This window comes from Hesperophylax consimilis, chromosome 1, assembly GCF_061612785.1.
Source record: "Hesperophylax consimilis isolate HC1 chromosome 1, BYU_Hcon_1.0, whole genome shotgun sequence".
NCBI lineage: Eukaryota > Metazoa > Arthropoda > Insecta > Trichoptera > Limnephilidae > Hesperophylax > Hesperophylax consimilis.
In genome coordinates, this window is record NC_142836.1 from 9,571,139 (window position 1) to 9,598,224 (window position 27,086).

General features: G+C 35.2%; 1 protein-coding gene across 1 annotated transcript in view; it reads left to right on the plus strand.

Moving 5' to 3' along the window:
• BicC (protein bicaudal C) overlaps window positions 1-15,833 on the plus strand; it is a 31,095-nt gene extending 15,262 nt beyond the window's left edge. The window contains exons 12-19 of the mRNA XM_089636164.1: window positions 1,015-1,163; window positions 2,134-2,236; window positions 2,324-2,437; window positions 7,290-7,426; window positions 10,531-10,647; window positions 11,108-11,273; window positions 12,566-12,685; window positions 14,563-15,833. Coding sequence (XP_089492290.1) covers window positions 1,015-1,163; window positions 2,134-2,236; window positions 2,324-2,437; window positions 7,290-7,426; window positions 10,531-10,647; window positions 11,108-11,273; window positions 12,566-12,685; window positions 14,563-14,636 — 980 coding nt within the window. The 3' untranslated portion in view covers window positions 14,637-15,833. The remainder of the gene's footprint in view (window positions 1-1,014; window positions 1,164-2,133; window positions 2,237-2,323; window positions 2,438-7,289; window positions 7,427-10,530; window positions 10,648-11,107; window positions 11,274-12,565; window positions 12,686-14,562) is intronic.
• The last annotated feature ends 11,253 nt before the right edge of the window (window positions 15,834-27,086 follow it).

Sequence of the window (27,086 nt, forward strand, 5' to 3'; positions counted from 1 at the left end):
ATTATATTTATGCACTCATTGAGAATAAACCAAAATGAACAATTCTTTGTCAATCGAGTTTGATGAATGAAACCTCATGTTCATATTTGTTATTAGATACCTGAAGATCACCCAAAGGGGGTTCCCTAGGGTCCCCCAAATATCGCGGAGCGACTGTGTCTCTTGATCAGTGGACTGTTTTTCGAGCAAATGTGCACTACAATTTTTACAACCATGTTTGAGGCTCACGCACGTGTGTGTGAACTCCAATATTGTCCACGCTGAATTTTTCCCATGCAATTTTAACCTTTATGCTTTTAAAACTAAATAGGAAAAAATCATAATCACATGCGCTAATGTCATTGTAGATTTTACTATTTATTTCATGAATGTAGCTAGCCTCTATGAGAACTTACAAGATAATTTGTCTTTGAATGTCAAAATATGTTTTTGTAAAATGTGAAAATATAACAAAAATTTTAATATTTAATTTTTTAAAGTAGAATAAAGTAGAATGTGTTTGTTACTTTGAAAACATATTTTGATGTTGTTTTTCACGTAGGGAATGTATTCACGGGTTTGTAGAAATAATAAAACCGGATTTGTATTCTCGATTTTATAATTTTTTTTTGTTTGTTTTTAGATAAAGTTAGCTATTCTAGGTATCTATACCATATACATGAAAAATACAGGGATGTGATGTAAAGTAAAAATACCCAACCAAACTGAATAATTATTTTTGAATCAAAAAATAAAGCAAATATGTGTTACTTTATTTATTTATGGTTTAAATTTTGATCTATAGGCCAGGTGTTGCTTCTTTTTTTGTAGTTGCAAGTTGTTGTGATGGTTTACTTCCAAAATGGCATTTTAAAATGTTTTATTTTTATTATTTGAACAATCCAGTTTTGTTACATGAATAAGATTATCATAATGGCTTTCCCCTCCCAATTAATACTTTCTCGGCAAACAAATTTTTGGGTGATGAAAATTTTTTTTTTTTTTTCTAATGCTGAGTATTATATAATTATGCAGGTCTCCCCAATATGATGTCCCAAGCCACCAGTTCAAACATGATGACCCACCTGCAGCAGCAGCTGGGCGTGCAGCAATACTGCGCCGTCGGCACGGTTGACCCGGGCCGCATGCACACCCATTCCATGTCCAGCTCCGGCAGCCAGCCAGTAATTATTTTTGCTACATAGTTCTAAGAAATTTTGACAGCATATTTTTAATGTAATTTTAATGAAATTGAATTTATGCTCTCTCTAAACACTCTCTCTCTGTAAATATTTCGGAAAATAAAACATTTCTCGCTCTAATATATTTAAAATTGCCAACACAAGATTTCAAAGCAATCAGTGGAGAACTTTTTGAGATTTATGATTTTTAACAAACGAACATTGTCATTTTATTTATATAGATTATCAGAAAAGATTTTCTGTATTATCTTCCCTTTTCTTGACAATGCTTGAATTTTATGATTTTGTCATGTGATGGCAGATATTCAAATTTATTGTATGTAATCAAAAAAATGTCCCAGCATATAGTAGCTATTCTTGGGAACTACTTGTGGTAGATTATATACTATTTATATAAATGTACAATAATAATAAAATATCTGTAAAGACTGTACAATTTACAAAAACATTCATTTAAAAAAATAAGTAAGTTATTATGAAAATAGAATCAGCTGATGCACCAAGGGTTAATGCTTAGTCAAAATTATATTAACCCATTGGCACACCTGCCCCCAAGATTGGGGGGCTGCACTTTTTTCGCATCGGCATATTGCCCGCCCCCTTGGGACGACTAAAACTTTTCCCACATGCTTACATAGTTCACAATAAAATTATAATCTATATAAAATCTTAACAAGTGTTTAATTTGGGGAAATATGGGGTGCAATACCGCACAGTAATAATCCTTTTCAAGTATGCATAGATGTCACAATTACAAATTGGTATGCCGATGGGTTAAATACTATAAGATAAATATGTTTTGTTTATTGTGAAAAAGAGAATTTAACAAATTTTTAACCTGATGTAAAATACATACCCTTTGTCAAAACATCCCGCATAATGGGATAGACTGCGTTGAATCGGCTAACGTTGTAAAGATTTATGAATAATTTGGTTTTAATTTAACTTTCAGAACTCTCTTGGCCAGCTGCTAAACGTGAGCTCCCAGGCCAGCAGCGGATACCACAGCAACTTCACTGGAAGCTCTGCCTCTTTGGATGTTCACAGCGTATCAGGTACCTAATCATTTAGTCATGTGCAGCAAGTCAACACTGCTTCAGTAGGAGTTATATTGTATTTAATGCATGTATTCTTGTTCCCAGGAGGTGATAGCTGCAACAGCGGCAGTAACTTCGTTAGTCCTTCGGTGAGCCCCATCAGCAAGGGGCACAGCCCGGTTCCCTCTCCGACCAACAACGAAAATCAAAATAACAATGGTAAGTTCTAATTACACCTCTTCACATAGTATTCCTACTTAATGTCTAATAATAATGTTTTGTCAATCATAAATTTAACTTTATTTATTTTAATGATAAAGTAATGTTTGTAAGACAAGTTTTTTTATGCATAGCACAAAGGATAACAAATTTTTATAAGCAATAAATGTTAAGTGAAAAAAACTAGTACATATTGGATTATTTGGCGGGTTTTAAATGAGCCGATGTAGCTTAGTTGGTAGAGCACCTAACTGGCAATCAGAAGGCTACGAGTTCAATTCCCGTCGGCAGCATTTACTTTTTCTCTGGAGATTTTTAAAATTTGTATGTGTGTTTCAGGATAAAGTTACTGCTTATAATAATTCGATAAATTTAACATGTACTATAATATTTACACGTCACCTTCATTATTTTCATTACTTGAATTACGTTTGTAGTTTTTTAATAAGACTTATTTTTTATAAGAATGTTCACACATCACCTTTTGAACATTATTTTCTTTTTGTATATACTTACTCCTTCCATAAACACATGCTCTCCTGTTATAATTTTGAAATCTTGTACTATTTTGTAATAAATAAATTTAAAAAAATAGCAAATAGATTGGAAGCCACTCACAGTATCGCGCCTGTGTGCCAAGTCCAACATTTGGAATTAAAACCTAGATTGGCAGCCACTCACAGTATCGCGCCTGTGTGCCAAGTCCAACATTTGGAATTAAAACCTAGCTTGAAATGGCTTTAAAGATCTGAATAACCAGATACTTCCTTACCCCACTACCTTCAGCTTCACAACATTCCATAGTCTCACTGGTTACAAACGGTTGGGACTCTTGTGTGATATAGGAGACGGTTGACGTAAGGTTCCCATGGGCACTTAGGCCATAGGCCCACTGTGCTATCTTCCATTTTACCTCATTCCTTTAACAATAATTTGGTCCCTTTTATAAATTTCACCAGGGTTGTCATTGGATATGTGGCTATGTCTTCTGGTTCTATGGTGTGTCTTCCCAGGTATCTGAGCCTTGTTCCCAACAAACCGGGACATTGGCACCGAAGGTGAATTGGAGTCTCTTATCCTCTTCACATTTCCTACATCTGTTGGTGTTTTTCACTCCCAACAACTGCATCTGTCTCCTGAGATGTCAGTGTCCCGTTAGTAGCCCTACCAGTTCTCTATTTGTCTGGTTCGCCTTGGGTCTGGTCCGTTTATGAGTACTTTGGATTGCCTCATTCTGGGTGCCCTTTCCCATTCCTCCTCCCAGTGCCGGGTTTTGACCCATCTTTCAATATGTATTTTGGTGTGGCAAGCTGCTACTCCTATGGCCGGCTTGAATCCTGTAAGTGGTGCTTTCGCCCTTTTCCTTGCTAGTCTACCTTCCACTGTCCAGTTTTCTGCACATTGCCCTCAATTCCTTTTGTCGCGGTTATTTTATTATTTTTTTGATATGCCTATGTTCTAATTCCTGTACTCGATATGTATATTCTCCTGTGCACAACCTAAGATGGCCTCCATCTCAGCTTGAAATACAGTGCAATGTGTTCCTAGAGGTATACATACTAAGTTCCCTCTTGGAACCCTGTTAACAGACCCCGGCCCCTCTTTCCTCCTCCATCTTGGACCCATCTGGGAACCAGATTAGTTCCTGTTTGTGGGTAGGGACTTGAACCGTGTGCCTTTCCTCCCTTGTGGGGTACGTCACTCTAAACTGCTGTCTGAAGAAGTTTTCAGCTTATTTGCCGTCCTGCCTCATTCCAGCTATGACTAATCGCCCTCAGTGTTGTTCCGATCTCCGTGTGACTGTTTTTGGGCAACTCACTTCTCCATCGACCTTTCCATTGTAACCTGTAGGCTGCCGCCATCGCCGCCCCCTGTATTTCTAAGTTAAGTGAGGGTAGATTCAGCAGCAGTCCCATGGCTAGTATTGGAGTGGTTCGCATGGCTCCTTTGATTCCTCTGCATGCAAGTCCCTGTATGTGGTCGATTGTGGCCATCACTGTTTTCAGTGTTGTTCTCCTCCGCCAGACCAAGGCTGCATGCATGATTCTTGGTTTTATAACGGCTGTGTACAGCCATTGCCTTTCTTCCTACAGTTTCTACCTGTTTTTTCCAGCTCAGTTTGGCATCTATGATGGCTCCAAAGTACTTAACCGTGTCTGAGGGTTCTAACTCCTTTCCATATAAGGTTAGATTGATGGCTTCATCACTGTAATGTCGTTTTGCGAGTAAAGATTACCAATTCTGTCTTCTCTGGGTTGACTGACAGCCCTGTTTCTTCACACCATTCTTCCACTGTTGCCGGTGTTGACTGTATAAGGCCTCTGGTTGTGTCTGCATCCCAACACCATATTATAGTCACGATGTCATCCGCATACCCTTGTGTATATAGACCCCTGTTGTTAAGCTTTAGGATGAGGTTATCCACCGCTAAGTTCCACACCAAGGGTGATAACACCCCTCCCTGTGAACACCCTTGTGTCACCAATACTCTGATGTTCACCTCACCCCTTGTCATTGTGCATATCTGTTTTGAGAGCATGCTCTTCAGCCACCTTCTGGTGGTTTCCACCTCCCCATAGTACTTCTCCCAGGAGCCTATTTTGGCTTTCCATATTGCTTCCTTGTATTCTTTCTGGTATTGCTTATGAGCATACCAGTTTCCAGACTTTTTGGCCCTGTTGAAGGATTGTCTTACTAGTTTCCGTAGCTCCTGCAGACCTCTGCTCCACCACGGTGTTTTGTCCTTGGTACTTGTCTTCAGAGGACAGATATTTTCGTATGCCCTTATCAGTCCCTCAGTATGTCTACTGCGTCCTCAATCTCTTCGGGGCAACCATATTTGCCTGGGAATCTTGCCATTCCTATGTTTAGTTCCTCTGACTATTGAGTCCAGTCAGTTGCTTGTGGGTTCCTATATATGTTGGTCCCCATTCTGTTTGCCTCTCCCTCTAATTTAAATTCTGTGTGTCGATGGTCCGACGGGGATGGTTCATCCGACACTCTCCATCCTGAGACTAAAGGTTCCCAGAGTCAGGTCTATCACCTCCTGTCTGTTATTTATAACAAAGGTGGGTTCCCTACCTCTATTGAGAAACTCAAGGTTCACTGGCATCTGGTATTCCAGGAAGTCCTGTCCCCGTTTGTTGATATCCGTACTCCCCCACACAATGTGGTGCGAGTAAGCATCAGCTCCGATTATCAGTTCCCTACCCTTCTCCCTGCAGTTATTTCCTTTGAAGGTGGTGGTTCCGTAGAGTCATAGGGCGTGTATGCTGATGCCACCACTACTTCTCTGATCGAGCTTGACATGTAGCTTCACCACCACCAGGTCCCTGCTGCAGTCTTCGGGAGCAGTGTGCCAGCTATTCCTCTAATGAGGACTCAAGCCCTGGGTCTGTTTCCCGAGTCATTGTAATAGAGTAGCCCTTGGTTCATATTTAGTCCTCTGGCCTTCCCCCTGTATGTCCAGGGTTCTTGGAACAGCGTGACATCCACACTGTCCCGGGTGACTGTCTGCTGAGCACGGCACGTGGACGATCCACTTTTTTGTGTTCAGCTGAGGGCTCTGGTTTTTCAGCTGTTGCAGCAGCCTCTCGGTACATACTGCTCCGTTTTCGGGGATTATTGCCTTGACCTTCACGTACTTAGGCATAATGACAGTTCATTAAACCCCGCTACCTCCAGGTCACAGCATTGCCATTTCCGCAAGGTTGGCACAATCTCCCTCAGCCATTTCTCTGACTCCTTGTCTGAGCAGGTCAGTCTTTTTGAGAATCTTGTTCAGAATCAAATCTCTTGCCCCCTCACTCACAAGGGCCTCCTGGTCCTCCTGCGAGCTACTCCTCCCTGTTCCTAGCCACCATAATTTTGTTGGCGGTGGCTTCCGCAGGGGGGAGTTCCTCTAGGCTTTTTCCGAGCCTTCCCCTCCTTCCTTGTCTTCCCCTCTTCTTGGCCTTCTGTTCCCCGGGCATTCTTGGTTGCTCGTAGCTACCCTTTGTGGTCCCAGTTTGCAACCAGTCTGTCCCGGGTTTGATTGTCCCGGCTAGACTACTCTTCGAGGTCCCTGGTTATCCCCAGCTGACTTTTGAAGTCCCTGGTTGCCCCCGGTTTCCTCCGGCAGCTCTTTCCCGGTTGCCTCCAGGGGTCCCCGGTTTTACCCATCTGGTCTCCTGTACCCCCTGGCTGAGAGCCCCGGTCCATTTTCTCCTCGCAGATCCACTGAGTTTCTTCCTGATACATAGTTTTTTAATGTCCTCTGACAGGCAGTTCACATTATCTCCCTCAGTGGTAGTCGCTGAAGGAATCTCCTTTATGATCTCCCCCTCTCCACCGATTCCTCGAGGGCCCCGATTGGAGGCCGGGGTGCTTACTGGAGTTACCAGGTCGATCAGAGAACTAGGTGAACTCATCGCACCTCTCCACTCCCTTTTGGTTCCTCGGAGGCCCCAAGAGGGAAGAGTCCACCACGGTGGCCTTATCTCTCCATTCCATTCCCCAGGGGGTAGTCCCACGAGTATCTAGGGAATTGAAAGGTCCACCCCAGCAGAGCCCGGAATACTGGGGTAAGGTCTAAATACTCAGATACGACCCTGTTTCTCGGAGGCACCGTTCGTGACACTATTCCCCAGTGCCATTCAGCCCTGAGTACGGTAGCTCACATCTTAGCTTGGGATGGCTTATTGCAGGTCGCGTTTCCACTCCCTGAGTGATGGGTTCGCCACACTCCCTACACTGAAGCGCGGTATTCACTTACATATATTAAATTCAGTTGTAATAAATGTTTTTTTTTTCTAGCGGGCTTTGAGATTGACATTACCACACCATATCATATTTCTGATAAATTTTGTTTTAGAATTCTTGACTATGATTTCGGAGATGACAGACGGAGATAGGCGAGCTCCAGGATACGAGAAGAAGACTCTTGAGACCATCCAGCAGTCGCTGACTCCTGTAAATGACTATCAGAAGATGAAGATGCAAGCTAGTAAGGTGAGGTATTTTACTTTTCGTTGGAACAACCAAAATCCTATTAGGTCAGGTTATTATTCCAGTTCTTTATTTCAATTACAAGGGAGTGGTGTTTTTGTCCAAGCCATACCCTTTCATCCTGCAGGTTTATTATAGAGAAGCCTCTTCGACAGTCGGACCTCTCCAGTGAGTGGGATTTTGTTGTAGAGTTAAGTACCAAAGTAAAGGAAGCTTTTTACCCAAATGCTGTATTTGTATTTGCTTGTTGGATATGTTTATGACCCTTAGATCTAGTGTTTCCAATATACACAGCTTAGTTATTTACTTAGCTTATTTCTTGTGTTTTGTATTCATAAATATAAAAGATTGTTATTTATTGTTTACGGGTACCTGGTTCCCGAAAATGAGACACGGTGGCATCACTAATTCTAAGGACAGGTTGTTTCAGAGAATTTGAACAATTCTTCAAATTTCAAAGATAATTTTCAAGTTCTGTGAAAGATTTTTTTCAACTTCTGTTACTATTTCAGTTCTGTCAAGCAACTAGCGTATGATGATATAATAACAGAACTTGAATAAGACTTTCACAGAACCCGAAATTGATGAATTGTTCAGATTCTCCGAAACAACCTGTCCTTAGAATTAGTGGTGCCGCCGGGTCTCATTTTCGGGAACCGGGTACCCGTTTGAGGAACCGGGCGGGTACCCGGGTTTTTAAACATTCAAAAACCCCACCGATTTCTGTAGCGTGTATTTGAATTTTACCGCCATGTATTGGAGGATGGAACCAATCAAACGCACTGATTAATTAGCAAACATTGGGCGAGCGTGTGGTGGACGAGTTTTGGTTTGTGCGCATGACTGGGTAGGGTGGGGGTAGTGGGAGACATGCAGCCCGTCGGTTCACGCGGCTAGCTCGCAGTCGACAGCAATCAGCAGTCTAGTCACAACAAATGACAGTGACTCACAGCGCCGGATGCATAGTGTGGGATAACGTATCGTGTTATTATACCGAGACATGACTGTTTCGACGAAATAAATACAAGACAGCTCGTTATACCATTGTTCCTGTCCGAACCGGGTCGGAACCGGGTACCCGTCGGTATCACTACTTAGAATAGAGTTGTTTAATTGACATGATGTTCAGATTGTTGAAGGTTTCCTCAATGCTAGTTCTTACGGGAACTTTCAGAATAATTTTCACTGTGGCTATTTGGGTTTATTATTAATGATTTTTGGATATTGTCATTTTCACTGCCCCATCCGATAATACCATATTCTAACAACGATTGGCAAAGAGCCATGTAAGTCTTTTACAGAGGACATTTCCTATGGTTTTGAAAAAATAACTTTATTTTGTAATTTTATTGTTTATCATTTTAAAATATGATTTTATCAATTTTTACACCTAGATAAATAATATGGTCAACGTTTTCCAATGAGGGACAATTTTTGCAATGCCCATTTGGGCATTGGTGGGAGCTATGAATTTTCAAATTTCCTTCAGAGTTTTTAAAAATTTTTGTATTTTGAAAGTAATGAATTTTATTTTATTAGTAGTGTAAGTGAGTGGTAGTATAGCATTTTTAATCCTGTTTAGTGTTTCTTCTGCTTTCTTAAATATTTCTGCCCAATTATTCCCATTAATAACAGTATGAGTATAATATGATGACGCAAAACTTATGTTACCGAGGTTGAAGATGTGTTCAGTGTTGAAATTAAACTATGTAATATTTAATAATAGATTCATTCTGTTGCCTGGATAACACAGCCGTGAATAAATTTTAACAATATTTTATATATCACAAGTAATTAATCACAACAGGCACAGCAAGGATTATTTTAGTAATCGGGGCAGGAAAGGAATAAGTTTTTTTGATCAGCACGTTAAAGATATGTATATATTTATAAAGTAGTAGACTGCCTAAAAACCTTCCTGCTGTCGCTTATATAAGGTTCGAATGCATCGAGAATCATCCAGCGGGTAGGTAGATGGGCAGTACCTAAGGTGATTCAAGTTGCACCTAAGAATGTTCCCGAACATTCTAGTTAGTATCGCTACAATATGTTGCCGCATGTTACGCTGAAGATCCTAGCGGTCGCCTGGTGCATGTAGGAATAGCGCGGTAGTTTCAGGTACCGTCTGGCTTGACCACTAGGCAACGGCCGAAGTGTCCAGAAGGTTCTACGACGCCCCAGGTACCAAGGTACCGGTGTCGGGTACTTCTGTGTTCTAAGTAATAACCGACACCGACCGACTCGAGTAGTGTAGACCACTGTGGCACTGGTCATTAATGTAAATTAAGGATTGGGCACAGAATGCTTTCATATAGTATATGTGATCCAATCAGTGGCTATCGCTCTGTGTGGGTGTTAACCCGTCGTATCCCGGAACCGCATATGTGAGTGCGGCACATTATCTACGAATTAAAAAAAAAAAATTATGTGCGATTTTGACCCTTATGTATAAAGAATTTGTATGAAGAACAAGGTCACAATCGCTTGGGCTATTCTCGTTCTTTACGCAGCAAATACCGGAATGACTTCTAGCTTTTCAGATTATTTACAAAGAATTTTTCTGTGGAATGCCAACGAAATATTTGCCGCGTTTTACAACCATCAAAGTGTCAAAGCGTCTTCTTTCATTATTTTATAAATTGATTGTGGAAATAATAGATTTGAGGTATCATCAGAAAGATAGTTTTATCTACATTATTTTGATGTAATTTTTATAATATTTCACCCAAGAAAAGTGATGAAAATTAACTTCGTAAGATTATCATAGAAATGTCAAAATTTTTACGTCATAATGAATAATTATATTTTTTGCATTATTTATTTACAGGTTTCTTGTACAAAATAATATTATTAGTAACAACAGTTGTATAAACTACCGAAATCTGGAAGAATTGTTATTATATACTTATATAAGGCAACACAAAAAAAATTTAAGTGGACACTTGACGTTTGATTTTGGAATTTGAGCTTTTGGAAATTGAGCTTGGAATTTCCTGGCACACCACAGGTTAATCAGTGGCTATCAACGTGTCACATGACAGATTGCGTTGCAACATCCAGCATTGTAGATGTACCCAATAAATTAACTGTTTTGTTTTGGTCCTCAGGCCATGAAGGAGACTTGTGCCGAAGGTTACAGGGTGCCCACTAACCGCTGGTCGGGCTACGGCTTCAGTCAGACGTCCCCTAGTCATCTGCTGAGCCCGAATCTTCAACAACAAGGAGTAAGGACCAAATTATATTTTGTTGGCGGAATATGGCTCTTCAAACAGTCAAATTAGCTGGCTGATGATTTGTGCAACTTTAAAAAAAAGCATAGCTCTGATCACAGATAACAGGAACAAGGGAGATAGGCCATAAACTATTATTAATATAAAATTGCCAAGTGTCGCCAACATCGTTTACCCATACTGATTCAAATCGCCAACCAAACATGATATATGATAGTTTGTGCAGTTTGGTCGTAGCTCGGTGACGGTCGGAACGCTTCTATGCCCTATCTCCCTTTGCTTTTCTTATCGAAGAACAAAACCAAAAGGTTTAAAGTATGTTATCAATTTTTGTATATTTAAACAAAATTCTTACTTGGCTCAAGTGTAACGTATTTTTCACCCCTTTCACAGATACAAAAAGTGTATATTCTTTGTCAAATAGTCAAATAATCTAATTGAATGAAACTTCCAGAGTTCCACGGTTTGGGGTACTGCAGCAGCAGCCCGCAGCCCCCACAACCTGACGCGCCCCAACATCCAGGAGACCCCGGCTTCCCCGCCCCAAGAGGCCCCTAACGCCTGCCGCTACCAGCAGCTCAGCCAGCTGCTGCAGGAAAAGGGACTGGAGAAATACATCCGTAAGACATTTCGTTATTTAAGTAGAAAATACAGATACGTACAGAAGTATCCACCTGAATCCTAAATATTTCTCACAGATTTATTTTATAGCAGCAAATAAATAAACCTTTACAAAAATAGAGAAATGAGAAAAGTACACAATGTATAAACAAAGTATGTTTTTATTTTTTTTTACCAAAAAGAGCTTTCAATTTTCTGCTAAAAGTACTGCATGTATCAAACAGAATCCTTCAGGTTATAATTTTGGTTAAGGCCCCGTAGTAAGCGTTCAAAGATAAAGGGAGATTTGTAAATACAAATGTTAGAGAGAGCGCGCTAATACTAAAAAATGCTCATAACCGAAAATGGTGAAAATATTTAATAAAACACGACTCGTTTGAAATAGAGCAAAAATCTCTCGACAAATGCTTTAATTGCAAAGCAAAGATACACTGTGAATTTTTTCATTCCCATAACATACTAAGGATGGGTTGTTTCATATAATTTAAACAATTCATCAACGTCATTTAAACGTCTATTTGCGAGTTATGTGAATGTCCTATTATATCATTATAGGCTAGTTACTTGACAGAACTGAAATAATAACAGAACTTTCATAGAACTTGAAAATTTACTTTAAAATTTGACAAACTCTTTAAAATTCTCCGAAACAACCCGTCCTAAATAACAGAACAAATCGTGTTTTTAATGAAAAAATAATCTTTTAATCGAGGGAATTTCATATAATTAACGTTTTGGGATAACAAATATGTAGATATTGGTTCCACATTAACTCCAATGACAATTCAACACACATTTAAAAGGTGATATAAAGTCATTAAAAGTGATGAAACAAAAACTAGGTTAAATAGTTACATATTTAACCTATTTTTTGTTTCATCACTTTTTATAACTTTATAACACTTTTTATAGGTGTGTTGAATTGTCATTTTGATGAGTTATCCGGTCACCGTAGATATTATCTTCAAAAATAATTTATCAAACTTTCTCACTACCTCAAAGAGTTAATGAGAAACTTTTTATAAATGGGTAGAAATTGGGTATGCCCCCGCATCCTGTTAATGTAAAATAAGTCAAAGTTTATTAGCTAGGAGTATATTAAGACCTGATAATAACCTGACAGTATTTGAATAACCATCATTATAAGTGGATGATGTTACATGTACAAAGATGGAGGACTAGCCAGCAGAGGAGTTGAACCTAGTATGTATTCCTATGTAGGAACCCAAACTCAACTCTGCTACGGACCCGTCATTACATATAATGAATATTTACATTGTTTCATTTGCAGAGCTTTTCGCAACTCACGAGGTGGACATCATAACATTCTCGTCACTGACTGAAGGAGATTTGGTGGAAATTGGTGTCACCGCTTTTGGTGCCAGGAAGAAGATGCTGTTGGCTATTTCAGGTTACACAAATTTTATGTTTATCTTTGCTTCTATCTATTCCGTAACCAGTCATCATAATTAGTACAGTAAAACCCAATTAATTAGAATCCCGATAATTCGAAAAAATACATAATTCATAGAATGGTTTTAAATTCATAAATCCAAGTTTATTTTTGTTCGCAAATGAAAACTGGTATGTGTAATTCATTTTTTGAGAAAATTAATCATAATTTGGTGAATCTGAATGTGACAGCCGTGGCTGTAAAATGCCATAAAAAATCTTCTGAAAATCTATGGATTTTCAAATCTATGGAAGTGACCCGTGATGTCTTGGGTTACCAGTCTCAAAACTTCTTTTAACTGGCACTGTATTTTGTATGAGTCGAGACGTTTTTTATTCTTAAGATTATCCGCTTTTAACATTGAAGAACACTAGGCAAAATGTTAGCATCTTGTCACTAATGTTATTGTATTGAACCAAAGTGCAAAAATGCATCCACGACCGCACCGCACCTGATAAACAATTTACCGGTGTTTAAAAACCTGCATTAGAACATTTTTATCGGTTCAAATGTGACTAGGGTTGCTAATGCATACCTTTGTTTCACAATTATTTTTCAATATGGTTGGATAATCAAGAAATGCCCAAAATCCCCGCAAAAAACCCAATTCTCAATCAATTTGGGGAATTCTCCACAAATTGGCAACCAACATTTATATCTATGGACTAATATCCACATATTACTAACATTGACTGGTTGTGATAAAACAGCATTCGTAATATTCAGTAGTACCAACCAAAAGGTGTTTTTTTATGGGATTGTCTGTTTTATTTGTTTTTAAATGACTATTTATAAATTCCATGTATAATAATATATATAAATAAAAATGTTAATGTTCGTTTGTTCAAAATCTTAAATCTCCAAAAGTTCGTAACCGATTGCTTTGATTCAAATACGGGTGTGTTTTCATAAAAATAATTAAATCTTTATTTAATAAATTTGCAACCATAAACTTGTAATAGAATACATAACAATTAGATAATGTTGAGGATTCTCACAACCTGCCTCACTAGGTATATACCTATATTATATAGACATAACCTGTGACAGGTAAAATCAAGTTTTTTTTTAAATCAGCGCCAACACGAGATATTGTTTCTCTATCTGCACAGAGAGACTGAGCCACATCAACACTTGGTGGGATACAGCTTGTGTATAATATAACTTATCTATTCAAAATCAGCATTTGTTGATGTATATGAATATACATATTTATTTGTAAGCCTGAACTTGAAAGGCTGGCTGACCGCAGCGGTAATCGGCTGCGAAAATTCGATTTCCACGGGAATAAGTCGTATTATTACAAATTTACTCCAAAGAACGTACCTAAATTTTAAGGGGTGGCTAAGGAACTCAATTTTCATCAATTTTTTTCTTTTTTTAAAATTTCAAATTACATGGGAATTCGATAATTCGAAAATTGATAATTGTTGTCCCGTGGATTTCGAATTAATGAGATTATACTGTAGACTATTTCAATAGGAGTCGAACTGTTTGCTGAAGACTGACTTAAGTAGCTACCTGACTTCCGCGTCAGCCAAGGGGAGGGTGATCGATTACTCAGATTGTATTGATTTATCATCTGTCAATTACTTAAATCAATTGCATTACATGTGCTTAATCAATTGCATTACATGTGCTTATAGTAACAATCCCCCTTCCCACTACTATTGCTGACGATACCAAACTCCAAATATCCAGGTTTTAGGCAGTCACCCGATGAATTCTATGTATCAGCGTATTAGTGGAGTTTAATGAATTCCGTACAGCGTCTCGCTACTTGCTATTGACCTCCTCAAATGTACCAAATGCAAAAATGTATTTTTTGTTTTCAGACATCAACAAGAACATGAGCGTGTTCAGTGGCTCAGCAGCCCCTGGGGCCGAGCGCAAGGCCATGAGGATTTAAGAAGAAGACTCACAAACTCTTTGTGTGAATACTTTTACCGCGCTGGAGAAAGTAAAACCATTAGCGTTATTATATTTTAGTACAAAAGTTTCTACAAATTTATGTTTAAGATTATGAAAGTACAAATATGTTAGTTAAAATTAAAGCTGATGTTTACATGTTGTATTAAAAGTGTGAAATGGTCAGAACTTGTCACTTTTAAGTAATGTAAAATTGTTTTTTTTTTTTTCTATCATTTAGCTATTAAAACCACATCATCACTTACACCTTAGAAAGTATCAATTTGTTTATGTTTCTGTTAATTCTCTCATTATTGTTTTCAAATCCGTTGCAAAGTTAAAAGGAACCAGTTGATCTGACCTTTATTAACTTGGCCAATGGATTTGAAAGAAAGATATTTTTAAGGCATAAGTGATGGTTTTTTATACAAAGATTAATTTATTACATTTATAACCACATAACGTTGATTTGTAATATCAAAACTGTCTTTAGAAAATTAAGAATCTCGTTATTATTATCATCACGCAAAATGTACAAGATATCAAATTAGTTGGAGGGAAATGAAAATGTTCTGTCAATTTTAAAATCAGATAATAATTATAATCGTATTTGGTTAAGATGATTACTTCGTTATTAATACAAACAAATTAAAAACTCTCACTTTGTTTGGATTATTAACTTAGACATCCCATTCAGATTAGGTACAGAATAAAGTAATTATAAGCTTGCAGATTTCATTCGATAAAATTCACAATCAGTAAAAAAAAATGTCGACATTCATCAATTTATTAAAATATGAGCAATGAAAATATTGAACTCTCAGCCTTGGGCTGTGTACTCGTAGCTCTTTGCCCGTGTACATTTACAGTACATAATATCTAACTACTGACTCGAATTATATTTTACTCATTAAAGATTTGATTTCTATAGAAATTAATAATTCGATAGTTGATTAAATTCAGAAATTTATTTCTTGACCGAGATGATTCTACAATATTTAATATCGCTATTAATAATTGTAGAATTTTTGTATATTGAATAACCGCAAGATCGTAACTAGTCTCGTGAAAACCTGATTGAACCAAGTGACTGATTCCCTAATCTTTTAACAATATTTACAAGAGAATGTTGTTTCATAAAAGTCTTGTTTCTAATTATTTGAGATCACTCATGATGAAAAAAAAAACCAAAAAATGAAAAACACAAAAAAAAGTATTTGTTAAAATATGTAATGAGCCGGTGAAAATATACTTTATTGATGCTCTTATATTATGTTTTTAGGAAATAGTGAAATTTTCACATTGAATTTATTGTATCTAATAATTTTGAGATTTATATGATTTTTATTTTAAAACTGTCCTCTCATTTTAAACCTACATGACGTCTCATTTTTCATTCATCATTAAATTAGTATCAGCATGTCTATAATTTATGCCCCAGTCAAATTTGTTCTGAAAATGATTGCATGCATACATCATTTTAATGTTTCTCTTGCCGTTCATCAATTACATAATTAATTAATTAATTAGATTCCCAGTTGGGAAATAATCTGATTGTGGTGAATACATTCTAAATGAAGACGTCTCTAATTTATGATTATTTGCTCTCCGTTGAAGTCTTTTCCAAAGATTCAGCCCTTTCTAAATGTATTAATGGACTCGGTGACACCAAGTGTAAGGGGACCAATTATTAATGAGACTATCTGAGTAAATATTATACTATTTGTAATAATAATGTGAAAGAATGATGAGTGACTCGCGACTCCCTGTGTGGATTTCCTCCTAATCCACATTTACCTTTTTATGAATCCATGACGCTAAAATGCCTAAATTGTTTATTTGATATTATTTGTCAACATTTCTGTGTAAATACTCTTGTGAAATTGTTCTTGCAATATTATATTTGCCCTGTAACTAATATCAGTCTTATTTTTAACATTATATGACCAACCCAATTGACACAGTTGACCTAATTTTGATTACAATCATTCTTTCACATTCTTAATGAAAAATAGATTTTATACTATTATTTGTGTTTTCTTTTATTTTTTCTTTTTGCTTAGTTTTATTTTATTAATGTTTTATTTTATTCTTTTTAACCAGAAATTTAACATTGTCTTTTTTAATAACCATTTTTTTCTATTTAACAATCATGTTTGTGTATTTTTATATAGCTTGTTTTGTATTTACTTCAATTGGCCCAATTGGGAATTGACAGTTAATCACACTTCAATAGTCATTTGAAAAATGTTTTTTTACCAGATCCTTATGTTTTAAAAACAGTTTCTATTCCCATTCATGTTTTGACAAAACACACCTATCATCACTCACATACTTTTTTCAATTTATTTTGCATGCTTTTTTTAAATGAAGTGATTCACAGAAATCACACCCTAGTTTATTTAGTATTACCTTTTTTTTCTTTTTGATAGTTTATGTTTATATTAAAATTATCTTCAATGTTTAATCCTGATCTCATCCGCACAAGTATTTCTGCGGCGCAAAATGAAGCGGGTAAAATATGTGGGTTAATCTATCATTATAATTCTAATAATTTGCATGCTAAGATTTAAAAATATTCATAATGTAAACTGAATAAACATTTATATTCATTATCAAACAATTTGTTTTTAATTATTATCATCTTCTTTTTACTTCTTCCATTAGCCCAATAGTCACCCAGGATCTGGTACCATTTCAGCCAAGTGCTGTAAAAATGTAAAGTCGCAGAGCGGCAAAACGTTAAATGAGACTTAAAATAATCAACCTGTTTAAAACAACAATTGAGGATTGACCTTTCCTACCCAGGAACTGGAGCGAATAACTCTACCTAACCTCACCAAATGCTGATCGGGTAGGACTGACATTTATTTTGTACTAGCTGATGTGTACCCGGCGTTACCAAACTTTTCTCTACTTTCAATAAATATAATATCCATGTATTATAAATATATAAACCTTCTGGAAGAAATTCTCTAAATGATAGTGAAAACCCTATCAAACTCCGTTACATAGTTTAGAAGAACTAAGCGCACAAACAGACAGACGTAGATAGTGACATTGTTTTATATTATTTAGAGATATACACTGTAATATCATCCCGATTTCAGGAAAATGCGTGTATGTTCACATGTGTAAGTGATGCAAATGTGAATGGTAGCAGAAGTCGGGGACGCCCGAGGAAGACATGGCACGACCAAGTGAATCAGATATTTGAGTCGTGCCATGTCAAGAGTCAGAATAATAGAAGAGTATGTACGAGACGATGTATGAATGTGAATGAGGCAAAGAGTGTGTGCCAAGTACCAAGTTTGGCGGTCCGTACTCTCTGCCTACCCTTGCGGCGTGATGGTTAGTAGGTAGTTATCACAGACATAGGAATTAATAGACGAGAAGATAATGGCGAGGGGTAAAATCAACTGTTGAAGAACGAAGGGAGTAAGGCTGACTGTGATTCGTCAATAAATCAATCTGACAGTAAATAGGCATCTCGCATTATAATATCACCATTTACTTCTTAAAAGTAAAACCTGCTTTTGAATGAATAGACATTTTTACATGGGAGCGCAAATTACTCGCCACGTTATGAACAAATTTGCGAAGTCCAAATTCGGCAAAAAAATTCGGTTCTATTTTCAGAGTTGAATATTTCGTTTAAGTATTTAGTTAAGACACTTTTATAAATGTTCATAATTTACTTCCCAGCAACCAACCAGCTTTGTGTTTCGCGTCCAGACGTTTCTCGATGTGATAGTAACAACTGATTCATATTATACGATGTGAATATGCTTAAAATAAAGTAAAATAATGCTTATATATGGAATGTAATACGACAATTGGGTTTATTCTCTTTTTCACATCTATTTTTACAAGTTTTCATAGTACAAGTCAACATTTTGCCGTGTTAATTCGTAAAATGAACCGATGATGCCTCGACCATAGTTCGCACAAGAATGATGACGTCACGTTTTCAAATTTCACTTGTGGCCATATGCAAGCACAGCCGGCTCCAATGGAACCGGTATGGGGAGTGGGGATAATACGCTTTTAATCACTTAGGGCAGGTCTACCAATATTCATATGTCTATGGTAGTTATAAAGTAAATTATTTAAAAAAGTAAAACATTAAATTATCTGACCCGGTAATAAATTATTTCTTTTTTAGTAATAGTATTACCAGGCTCATCTTGCCAGAGCTCTTACCAGAGAGCAGTTTGACGTACGAAAATATCTCACTTAGCGAGCATAAAGGGCAACTAGCATACGGGCCCTTAAACATGATGTAGAAATTTCTTTTCGGAAAGTACCACTAATTTCTGAACGTTGTTTGGTTAGCCCATTGGCATCAAATTAATTTTTTTGTTATACGTATACAGTCGAACTAGTTACAAGTACCTACAATCCTGCAGGGGTTGATTTATGATAATAATGCACAACTTTTTCAGCGGGAAGCGGTTGACAACGATATTCAAGAGTTCAGTTTTATCTTGATTTTTTTAATTTCGTGTTAAGCAAATCGGTTCTTCAAATTTGGTACCATTTAGGAAATGCAACGTAAATTAACCAAAACTCTACAAAGAACTGTTTTCAGCCAGGGTTTTCAAGAATGAAAAAGTATAAAATTGACATGCTTAAAAAATCTTTTCAACGATTGCAGCGCCATCAATCAAATCAAAGAGAAAATTTAAAATGCATTCAATATGCTCCAGACGTTTCAGCTGATTTTTTTTATTGGCACGTAGGAAAACAAAATAAATTTCTACTTTCTGCTGATATGTACAAAAATTATTATTGGATACGCAGAGGCGCGCCTCATCCAAAATGCATTTATTTAAAAAAATATATTTAATTTAATATAAATCAAATTTAATGATAATGTTAAATTTGATTGTTTTTTTTTTTTTTTAAGTTCTGCAAGTATTTTTTGATTTTTATTATTGTTTCAGCTGTTTCGGCTTTCAAGGCCATTTTTAAACATTGTTATTGTTATATACAGACTTGGTGGTACTGTGAGGATCTCAATAATTATACGCGTGTGCGGATAGAATGTTTATTAACACTTTAAAACGGATTGTCTACTACTATCTTCTTATCTGTCGGTTGGGACAAGAGAGCGAGCAGATGCATCCATCATCTTTTATACGTCGATCTGTCATCTCGCTCTTACACATTCAAAAAGCAGGCGTACCACCTAAAACCTTTCTTCCAGTTATAACCACGTTTAGACAACTTATTTATATGATTCTATTTTACCCCATCCCATTTAAATTTTATGATGTCTAAAATGATTTATAACCGGTTAAACCGATTTACTGATAAAATAATTATGACAATAGATTTCATATTCTGTGGGGTATTTTGAAGTCTCTTTTAATAAACACTAAAAATAATATCATATCTAAACCCAAACATTAAAAGAAATTAAAAATAATGACCTAACCATACGAAAAGCTGACAAAAGTAACTCAATCCTAATACTTGATAGGATAGATTACATCAATAAAGTACAAGACTTCTTGTTGCCAGAATATTTTAAAATCTTAACGAAAGATCCCACCAGTAAAATCGTCAATAACGTTAACATCCTTATAAACAGTTGTAACGCCATATTTCCCACTGAATGGTCCAAGAAAAGCGTCAGGGTTATGAACCCAAGAGCCCATGCTCTGTATGGCCAACCTAAAATTCACAAAGAAAATATTCCCATTAGGCCCGTTGTATCTTTTATAAATGCTCCTACAACAAACTTAGCTAAAAAACTTAACTTCATCTTCAATAAATATACAATTGTTTCACCACGTTACAGTGTCAAAAACTCAATAGAACTTGTCAATAAAATTAAAAAATTTTAATCTTCCACCTAATATTTCAAAGGGTTTAAAAATGTTAGGTTTTGTACTAAGAGTGGCTAAAGATTTTACCAACATTCAAAAATTAAAACTTCTTTCCACATCACTAGTGAGGAGTCAGGTTGAATATAATTCAACTGTATGGTTTCCCGACTATAAGGTGCATTCTCAAACAATAGAAAGAGTACAAACATATTCCTAAGCTTTTTAAATTACAAACTAAAAATACCGAAAGAATAAATAAACTACACTTATCTACTACGGTTATCTAATCTATTAAATTTGAGTGACAGAAGAACAGTTTTTGATCTAGTATTTCTATTTAAAATTTTGCATAATACAATTGACAGCCCTGAATTATTGGCGCTCATAAATATGAATATGCCAGCCAGAAACACAAGGTCAGTGGTACCCTTTGATTGTGGTAATACGGTAATACTACGACCAGGGCACAGTTCCATATACTCGTACCACTACACAGAATTCAAAACTTGGGAAATATGTATTCGCACATTGATGTATGGAATATGTCAATGATACAATATAAACATGAAATAATCAAATCATTTATCCATGATACAAGTTCTTACTAAAGAAGTTCTTTGTTTTTTTTTTTTTTTTTTTTTTTTTTTTTTTTTTTTTTTTTTTTTTTTTTTTTTTACAGTAATACCACACAAGAGTCCCAACTGCTCCCGTCTGGAGCCAGTGAGACTATGGCATCCCCAATTGGGGTATGTTGTGAGGCTGAGGGTATTGGGGAGGGGAGGGAGATGGGGAAGAGGAAGGTGGGGAAGTACCTGGCTATTCAGATCTGGTCACCAAACACGGCTAAAGCCATTTCAAGCAACGTTTCAATTCTGAATGGTGGTCTTACACCAGGGCGATACTGAGAGTATCTTCCACTCTGGAACGTGACGCAAATATACTATATATTATTTTAAATTAATTAATTGTGAAATAACACAAATTAATCAAATAAAATTTATTTGCGCACGCCGGGTTCGAACCCGCGACCTTCGGATCTGTAGTCAAAAGCGTATACCACTAGACCACGCCGGCCGTCAAATGTTAAATTTATCAAACTACATGGGCAAATTTACCAAACATATCTTTCCCTAAATCTTAGAAATTAAATATATGATTCATCGAAATATTATAAACCATCATAATCTGTAGTATTATTTAGTTTTAAAAAAAATTCATCATCACAAATTAACTTATATGAAATATTAAAATCCAAATCAGACAGTTCCGAATTCCTACAACTAGCTAATTCCCCGATACAGCGGTTTCGTACTATGCGAAACCAATACCGTACCAATACTGTAACAATAATGTTGTGATTCTCTGATCACGGTACTTTAAATTTTTGTTGCTTTAATTTTATATCTTGTATGTATTTTTTTTTCGTAACTTTAATATTATTATTTTTTACCATACTTTAAATTTTTGTTGCTTTTATTTTTAATTCATGTATGTATGTATATTTCTTTCTCATGTTAAATTGTACTTGCATGTCTCGAATTTATTGGTCCAATATCCATAAAAATATCAAAAGAAATAAAAAAATGCAGTCTAAATATAGCTTTCAAAACCTATAATAACATAGGAACAAACCTTAAAAACTCTAAAAGTAGAAATCCCAAACTGAATAATAGTGGTATATATGAATTAAAATGCGACCACGCCAACTGCAACGCTACTTATATCGGACAGACGGGAAGGGCTTTCTCAACTTAATTCAAAGAACATAAAAAAGATGTTGTAATAATAAAAGCACTTTTTCTAAATTCGCAGAACATCTTAGTGAATAATCACGTCCCCCTTAATAACAATGAACTTAAACCCTTATATATAGAAAGAAAGGGCCTTAGATAAAATTTACTTGAACAATTAGAAATCAATTAAAGCACCAATGACCCTAATATAACATTAATTAATAAAGTAAGGAAAATTATTTATTTCCCGCTTCTAAGTATGTTTATGTATATATATATATATATATATATATATATATATATATATATATATATAGGTCCCACAACATTTATTGCGTCCGTGCGTAAATCCGTCTTTGGGCGTCCAGCACTACTAGTTCTTTTTTTTAGATTGTTTTTGTGAATATTGCACTATGTTTTACTCACGATAATCGCTAATATCATATTTTTTTAATATTCATAATAATGCAGGTTTTGATGTTTATTACACTCTCATACATTTCTAGCGTCACGTACATACTCACGTCCGGGTGTATATTTTTTGTATATTGAAGGTTCCTTTTAATATAGGTTTCACGTCCGTTCACTCTAATTTAATTGTTACGTCTGCCGTATATTGCTGACTATTCTAATAAAGGTTTCACGTCCATACTGAATAATATATTCTTGCGTCCGAGTGTATATTATTTGTTTGTTACATGGCGTTTTGAAGGTCGATTTAATTTTTACGTCTTCCGTATATACGGCCCTTAAGACTCTTGGATTTGTTTTGAGAGTTTCAAAAGGTAAATTTAGGCCGTTGTTATGCCCCTTATATTATTAAACCCCTTAGGATTACATGACTTATTCTGATATGGGAGATATATTTCACCTTAAAAATAATCAATATAAATATTGTTTATTTTAATTCTTTTATATATCGAGACAAATAGACATCTATAATTTTTGCAATCTTTTCTTTATTTTGAATATCTACTTATGTGAGACTTCTTATCATTTTTACCAATATATCTTATTTTATTATACGCTTTTGTTGTAACATTTTTTTTTTCATTCTATTTTGTTTTCTCTATTGTTTTAATTTTGAAGGATTTATAATAACTGCGATACTCAACTATTAAACTAGAATGTAAACGTCTATTAGGTGTAATAAATAAATTAACAAATAAATAAACAACACAAAATATTTCTTACTTTTCTAGTGAAGTTTTCACGTTCATAGTGAATTAATTAATTAATTACAGCATCTGTGGTTGAGAGATAAGACTCTCGACTCGCAATCCGAAGCCCGTAATCTAACAGTCAAACCCGGCGTGCGCAAATAAATTTTTATTTGTTTGTGTTATTTCACAATTAATACATTAAACATAATATAAAGTGTGTTTGCAGCACGTTCCAGAGTGAAATATACTCTCAGTATCGCCCTGGTGTGTGACCAGCATTCCGAATGGAAACGTTATTTCCAAGCTTTTGCCGTGTTTGGTGACCAGATATAAATAGCCAGGTACTTTTCTACATTTCTCTTCCTCATCTTCTTCCCCTCCCCAATACCTTCACCCTAGTACTCAGATTGGGGATGCCACAGTCTCGCTGTTCCAGACGGGAGCGGTTGAGACTCTTGTGCGGTATATAAAAAATATATGTATATATATTTATGTTTTATTTTTTTGACATCCAGAAACACACCAGACCTGACAACAAACTGTCTATTGATAGTGAGAAGTTTTAATGAATATCTTGTTGCACCTTGTATACAAACGTACCTACTGGGCGCAGGCGTGCGACAATTTTTTTTACAACGATATCCTTAGTAAAAATGTATCATTTCATAACGCGCCAGTTCGCTCCATTGCAGAGGGCGGTCGGACATTTTTAGGTCGGGATATCAATTTACCGTCCACTGTAAACCATCTTACAAAAATGTCCACCCGCGCAAGGCGCTTTTTAGTTCTGAGTGCTAAGTGGCAACGTTGTAAATGAACTGAATGTTGCCAAATCTGGGGTTTTGCTTCACCAAGGACTCAAACAATACATAAAAATGTACAAATTCGCCAACGGCCATGGGGACGCAATACTATCGACGAAATGCGTGGACGCAGCACGGCCGTCGTTATGTATACAAAATAATATCTACTCGTGATTGGTCACGAGGATACAATACCATCGACGCAGAACTTCTGTCGTTACGTATTCAATATAATAATATCTGTTTTTATATTTAACTTAATTAGTTCAACCTCAATATTTTAATTAATGAGTTAAACTTATTAATACCATTAAGTTCCATATAAAAATATTTTTTTTATTTTTATTTCTTAACATCTTTAGTGTTACAATATTTACAACATAATATTAAATAATATTTAAATCACTTTTCTTATAAGTAAGATGCTTGTGCTTAGGAGAGGACAACAATATATTTTTACATATTTATATTGCAAATATTATTACAAAAACTATTAATAGCCTTACAAGAAAATACAATAAAAGTAATAAAAACAGGTTAGTTATAAATAATACCAAGGAATGATAAGCAGAAACATAATATGTGGAGTTTATTAAGCAGAATTGATTTGAAAGTACCTACACGGCACACACGCTCATGTAATCTAGTAAAATAAAAATGCTTGTCTTAGAAGAATATGTTCAACATATGTATAATAACATTCTCTCTGATTCTATCTTCATTGTAACCAAAATAAATATAAAAACTATATTAAAAATGTATTAAACGTGTACCAAACTGCATAAAATGTTATTATATTATGTAATGACATATATTATGTAGTATTACGTTATAATAATCTTCTGTTTTAATAATCTCCTGTTATAATAATCTCCAGTTAAAATAATCTCATGTTATAATAATCTCCCTCTTGAATAACGTTATATTTTTTACAAAATGAAACAATACTATGTTTTAAACCACTTTATATTTATTTTATACAATATTTGGGTTCAATCCAAACCGGTCGACGAAATATAAATAAAAATAAAGTGGTTTAAAACAAAGTATTTGTTTCATTTTGTATAATGCCACTAAGTGTTTGCTTTCTTCGATAAATTTAATATTTTTTAGTTCTTGTAAGTATAGTTTTTAAATTTTTACATACATAATAGAATAGAATATTGCGGAAATTTGCAATTGGTTTCTCAGTTAGGTAAATTACACGTGTATAAATGAACCACATTGTAAACTGTTGATTTCCCTGAAATAAAATAAATAAATAAATAATTTAAAACAATAAGAAAATTTATTAGGTGGTATTAGAGAATTTTAAATTGTTTTTTTTGTAACTGTCATAATTTTCCTCAGATATATCCAGGAGTAATTTATTGAATAATTTTATACCGTTAAATAAATAATGATGTTTTGCTGTTGTAGTTCACTAGTGGTACGGTTAGTCCTCCAATATAAATAATTATTTAGCTTAAAATTAATTATGGAATATTATTTTTATCAAATAAATCTTTATGTAATTGAAGTTCTTAATGTACGAGTATTTTTGTCATAAATTTTTGTGAGAAGGGGAACCGGGAAACCTTGGAAAACATTTATTGTTGGATAGTTATATGGCTTTTTTAAATATGGTTTTTATTAATATTTTTTGAATTGTCACAAGTGGACGTAGGTATGATTTATACGCACCCCCCCCCCGCAAACCACGATTTCATATTGTAGTAGTGTAGAATGTGCAAGTGCAAAATAAATACCTTTAAGTATTTTTAATGATACAGTATTTCTAAGTCTAAAAAACATAAAGATGAGTTTTCTCATTCTGTCTACTGTGGAGTTTATTTGACTTTTCCATTTGATGTTATTATCGATAATTATTCCAAGATGTTCACAGCCTAAGCACCCTGATCAAGTTTCTGAAGGAATTGCTTGGGTACCTTCTGGATTATAAGGGTATAACGAGCTATGTATTCGATACATGCGATTATATTAATTGGCTAATTATTTAGATTCATTAATTGACAAAAAGTTTGCGTTACATATTGGTATTTCGTTAACATTGATATCAGTAAATTTTTCTTTAGCATAGACTACAATTCCACTACTTTTATTTTTGTGATAATTTGTGACATATTGTTTGTAGTTTGGAATACTTGGTATATTTTTATGTATTGCATGCGAGTGTGCCTCGGATAGTATTAGAAAATCTGGTTGTGGACATAATGTTAAATACATAGGTATACCAGAAGTTCGTCCATGTTTCAAATTATACTCCTTATGTTTAAGTGCAAGATTGTTAGTAGATTTATTATATTGTTCTAGATTTTAGTGCATTCGCTGTATGTTTCACATACGTATTCTTCTATATTTTGATTTTTTGTTGATTTCATGTTAAAGTTTTCATTGCATTGATGAAGGTGTGATAAAATATATAGTTATAATTCTATGAATATATTAATAATAATCCTCACAATTTGTGTTACGATATTCTTGCTAGATTTCAATTCATATCTTGAGGTTTTTATTTTATTCTATAAGATTTATTTTATATTCAGATAATATTCGGGAACTTATAAATTGTTTGTTTAATTGACAACAATATTTAATTTAAAATAAAACAATAACTTTGTAAACACCACTTTTATTTTTTATACTTTGTGCCGACCGGGTTTCGCTCCCAAAAAAAACGCTTTTTCTTTAAAAAAAAACAACAACAGACGCAATACTACCAACGTAATGCGTAAACGCATCACGATCGTCGTTATGCATTAAAAACTACGCAGGATGCTTCTTAGTTCTTAGTGTCAAGCGGCATCGTTGTAAATTAACCCAACGTTGCCAAATCTGATGATTTACTCAACCAAACGCTCAAATAATTTATAAAAATGTACTCGTGAATGGCCATGGGGACGCAGTACTATCGAAGT